The sequence below is a fragment of the Trypanosoma equiperdum genome, assembly GCF_001457755.1.
Source record: "Trypanosoma equiperdum strain OVI genome assembly, contig: ctg_1242, whole genome shotgun sequence".
NCBI lineage: Eukaryota > Euglenozoa > Kinetoplastea > Trypanosomatida > Trypanosomatidae > Trypanosoma > Trypanosoma equiperdum.
The window spans coordinates 1,531-6,605 of NW_027123219.1; the positions used below are offsets into that span (position 1 = coordinate 1,531).

At 40.2% G+C, this 5,075-nt stretch overlaps 1 pseudogene across 1 annotated transcript; it reads right to left on the reverse strand.

The window, feature by feature from the left end:
• Nucleotides 1–351: 351 nt before the first annotated feature.
• Nucleotides 352–1,917, reverse strand: TEOVI_000811700:pseudogene (annotated as a pseudogene). The gene is given in 3 exon segments: nucleotides 352–615; nucleotides 618–851; nucleotides 853–1,917. Coding segments are annotated over 3 exon segments (1,563 nt in total).
• Between the last annotated feature and the right edge of the window lie 3,158 nt (nucleotides 1,918–5,075).

A 5,075-nucleotide genomic window follows, 5' to 3' on the forward strand; every position in this document is an offset into this window, starting at 1 on the left:
TTTATTATAATATTCTTATATATACACTCAAGACACTTTCCTATTATTATTATTTATTATTATTGCTATTATAACCCTACCTAATATGCATAAAATAATTTAAATAAACTAAATTAGAAAATTCAAATATTACGCGTTTCTCATACCATATTACTCTGCTACTTTGCATCCATAGGCTAATTTCATACCAAAAATACTAAAATTCATTATCTTGATAATTTTTAAGGTTTAATCAAAAAGAGTTAAAACATATCAAATTTTATGAAGTTTATAAAATTCTTTCAAATATAAAAGTTTCATAAGTTCCTCAAGATTTATAAAAAAACATTTATGAATTTCTAATTTCTAAAACTCTACCATACTTACAAAAGCAACAGCCATACTTAGAGCCAATTGTTTATTTACAAGAAAAGTGGAAGAGTGGAAACCAGGAGTTACTGGGCCAGTGCCTTCGACATAGGTAATCCATCCACAAAAGGCTTTATTCCCTTGGAGAATCGGGCCAGTTATTTTGGCGCAATCCTCAGGGGTTTGTGTGGCAGAGCACTTATCTGTTGCTCCTGCGGCTCCATCTCCTGTACCTTGGGTTTTCTGTTCTTCTCCATCTTTAGGTTTGCATAAATCCCCTTCGGTCTTTTTTTGCCATCCCATTTGCAGTTATTGCTTGCTGCACAGGTCGCGTTTGTTTTTTGGGTTAAGCAGACTGAACCTGGTGTGTGCTTGGTTTCGGTTGGCGTCCCTGCATCCTTCATTGCGATTGGTATTGGGGTGTATAGTAAGGCCGCTGCTGTTGTGTTTATTAGTTTGATCTTTGTTGCTACCATGTCAAGCTTGAGTGCTGCTTTTTTTCTGGGAATCGAACGCGGCTGCTGCGGCCTTGGGGGCTTCTTTCCATTTTAACGTTGCATCTTCGCCTGTGATTTGTGCCTTGCTGAATTTAGCGCACCGTCCTGTGTTGCTGGCTACTACGCCGGTGCAGCCGTCGTTCCCTGTTCCGGATACTGTGCCGAGTACGTAGTCCAGCGTTTGGGTGTTTGTGGGTTTCACTGTGATTCGCGCCGTGAATGCTGCTAGTCTGTGGTTAAGTTCGGCTGTGGTCGGGCTTTCTGGGATTAGGGATGCTGGGCAGTTTCCTGCAAGGTAATGGCCGATGGCTCTGCCGTCCTGCGTTACCGTCCATGCGTCGTCGTTTGGCGAACTCTGGCAATCCAGGCAGCAACCAAGGCCTGTGTTTGCGTCGGTATTCGCGCCCGCACAAAGGCAAAGTAGTGTCCCGTACAGACTGTCGGTCGCACCTTCGCCTGGGGTGTTGGCACCGGCCGAACCCTTGCCGCAGAAAGTTGCCCTGTCGCTGCTGCCCTTGATTTGACCGGTTGCGCCGGCTGCACCGTAAAGCGCCTCTGTTTGCTTTCGTTTTATGGCTTCACCTTTTAGCTCTACCAGGTTGCCGCTGGCGCTGGCCTGAAGAGCCAGGGCTTCTTCTAGGAGGTATTTTACCTGTTGTTTTAAATTTTCATTGCGTCTGTGCTTTTCCCAGTCGCCGAGAGCTTTTCTTTCTGGGTCTGTTGCCGGTAGGTTTGCTACGCGTTTTCATTGCTCCCAGTGGTCTGCGTAGTACTTTGTTTCTCCTTGATGCTGGTCGCGGATGGTATCCCAGGGCTTTTCTTTGTTTTTTTCAACAGTTGTCCGAATGTTGTCATCGAGGAGTGTGAAGTTTATGGCAGTGAGGGTCTTGATAATCTGGTTTATTTCCGGTGGCGCCTCCAAATCTTTTGCTGCCGCTTTGGCGAACTGAATTAAGCTGCAGACTGCAGCGAAGTCCGCTGCATTTTCCCCTTTGGTTACTGCCGCGTCAGCAGTTAAAACTTTTTTGTATAACACTGCTATTAAAACGCAACAGAAAACACTTAAACCCATGTCGCGTCCTATTGGAAGTCAATCTAGTGGCAGGTGTTTCTCTAAAAAATGGTGTCGAAGGATTCAACGGGTGTTGCTGTGATGCCTGCCCTGTTGGAAATATCGATGACGTTAACAATTACCACCACGTTGGCTGTACAATTGAAAGGCTTAAAAAATTATTGTGAATATAGCAGTATTCAAACAAACAATCTCTCTCGTTTCACTATTGGTGAAAACAAAAATAAATCACATTTCTCAAGCACAACTGCGAAAAAAAATACTAAAATAAAAGTTATTTTTTAAACTCTCATAGAATACCAAATTATGGTGTTTCTGAATGATTTCTTATAAATGGAGATAAATGAAAAACTAATTATAAAATGTGACTTTTCACTCTTAATAATAGAGTGTCTCCTATGATTAGCTTGCGTAAAGTTTCATTTCAACATAGAAACACATGGAAGTTGTGAAAATTATGAAAAAAGTTCGATATAAACTTTGTTTTTCAAAAGGTTCAACTTTTAATTCTAAGTTTCTTTAATATATATATATATATATATATATATATATATTTACAGATAGATTTTTGTATCTATTTCCGCTTTTAAAAACTATTGTTCGTTCCTTATTGAGAATAACGTACACTTTTCTATAACAGACAATCTAAATCTTATGTTTTGTTCTTATTCATATTTGGCGGAAATTTTCTACTACATGCCTGCACAATAAATATGTCACATTGCTGTTCTTCACTGACGCAATTTCTCGCCTTCTTCTGGAGGGCGTCATCTCTATTTTTATGCCGCTTGTGCTTTTACCTTGGCAATTTTTGTTATAACCTCAATCTCTATCTGGTATGGTTAACCTTTATTTGTTCAGTAAAGTTTGCTTGGCTCTTATATTTATATCAAGTCCCCGTAGCTTGTAAGCATTTTACGTCCTCAGCCTTATTCTAATATGAAGCCAGCGGAGGCCCACTCGAACATCTTTTCAGCTCATATAAAGTCCCTCTAACGAATTTCATATGCGCTATTTCAATTAGTTTCCGGTTTTTTTATTAATTTTATGTATACAGTTATCCATTGTTGTCCCCGTTTATGATGTTCTTTTCCAGATAATATTGTTGCAACAAGTGTTGGCGCTTATTACTATATCTAACAAAAAAATACTTAAACACCACCTCACACTTATCCAACCCCTTTTTTCTCGTACTCCTGCTCCTTCTTTGCAGTTGAACATTATAATATGTTATCAGATTAAAATTACAGTTACAATCATTGAGGAGGCATCATCTATGCATTTTAGAGTGAAATATAGCAAAAAATGTCAACCAATTCCTAAAGTATTATCATTTTTGTCATGTGTACTTGCATATATTTTTGATTGATTACATTTATTAGTTACGTCTTTTCGTGCACTGTTGCCGCTGGTGCAGATAACATAGCAAATTGATTTGTCATGTACACTGGACTATGTCTCACCCTCATTGGCCCCTCCCATCATATCATTGTAAATAAAACTGTGCGTATTTTATCTTATTAATTTTTTTGCGTTTGTGAATTTTTTTAAATATTCTCCGTGCACTCGCATTCCCATTTACTAAATTTATCTTGGTGAACCTCTGCGTTTAATCAAGTGCCTCTATTGTTTCAGTATATTTTGTATTCACACACCACATTCTTATAATGATACTACAACTATAACCCTAAATTACTACTAAAATGCATAAAACAATCAAGAATAACCAAATTACAATATCACTAACTTTTTATGCTATATCACCATGCCGCTTTATATGCGGCATTCATATGAAAGTTACATATTTTTTTAATTTTCACAAATTTCATAGAATTGAGCAACAATCCTTAGGATGCTAAAATGATAAAATGCTACCAATCTCCGAAATCTTAAGAAATCCAAGAAAATTTCTTATTTACGAGGAAACTGGACTATTTGCGAGGTTCGCCCTCCCACTTAGATTCCGGATATTTACAGTCTGTTTGCTCTTTTCCTTCGCACTTGGAGTCATTTTTCCAATCATTTCCTACTGTTTTCCCTGCTTCTTTTTGTGCTTTTCCCCTTTCTCTCTCAGTACACATTTTGGTCTATCTTTTATGTTGGCATCGTATTTGCAGTTTTTGTCATCATTGCACTTTTCGGCGTCTGTTTTTTCGTTGCAAGTTTTCTCTATTGATTTTACTTCTTTTTTGCCATTTTTATGTTCATGGCTTTCACTTTTAGTTTGTTGTTTTCAGCTTGTTGCAGGAAAATTTGGGATTTATATGCGTTGATTTTGTAACTGAGATATTGAATCAGTTTCTTCGGTGTGTTAAGTTCAGCCACAGTGTCGGCCTCAGATTTTTCTGCCTGTTGTTTATCTATTGGTGTATTTTGTATAGTGATCCACAACTTTTTTAGGTTGGGGCCAGCATCTCCTGCCATTCTTTTGAATGTCCCTTCCGCGTTCTGCTCCGCCGGGTCGCCATTCGCCGCAAGCCTGCTTTGCACTGCGAGCTCCGCTTTTATTGGCTTTATCAGGCTGTCGGTCGCTATGGTGCTGATGAGGTCCTATTGCGTTTCCTCAGCCTGTGCCGGTTGTCGGTTTTCTAGATTGTTGAGCAAATGATGGGCTAAGTTGATTATCTTTTTGTTGCCGATCGGTTTCGTCTGTGGCGTCTTCCCGACGCCGTGGACTAGTAGTGCCGCATTGCCGTCTGCTGTGAATTTTAATATAACGGCCATGGTTTTTTTGTTTGTCTGGATTGAATTTGTGTTACCGGTGTTCCTGGCTGCGGTGGGTACACATTTGCTGTCTTCTGTGTTTGTTGCTGCTAGGTTTGGTCGTACGCGTGTCAGTTCTGAAAACCATGCAGATATTATTTTTGTGTCGCTGATTTTGGTTACCGCTGCCGTCAGCGGTGACAGTTTGACTGTGCATCGACTTAGGATCGCGTCATCTGCTGCTGTGCTGGCTGCTGTTTGAGTGTTTAGGCACCGGCCACTGCTTGACTGTGCGTCCAGAAGGCTTTTCAGAGTTTGCTCGATGTGGCCGGGACGGGTCGACGCTACCGCCGCCGCTTCAATATTTTGGAGTGTGTCACTTACCACCCCGTTTAGGCTTGCTGTGAGGCCGCTTATCGCTGTGGAAGTTAAAACACTGAGTGCAAGGGTTGCAT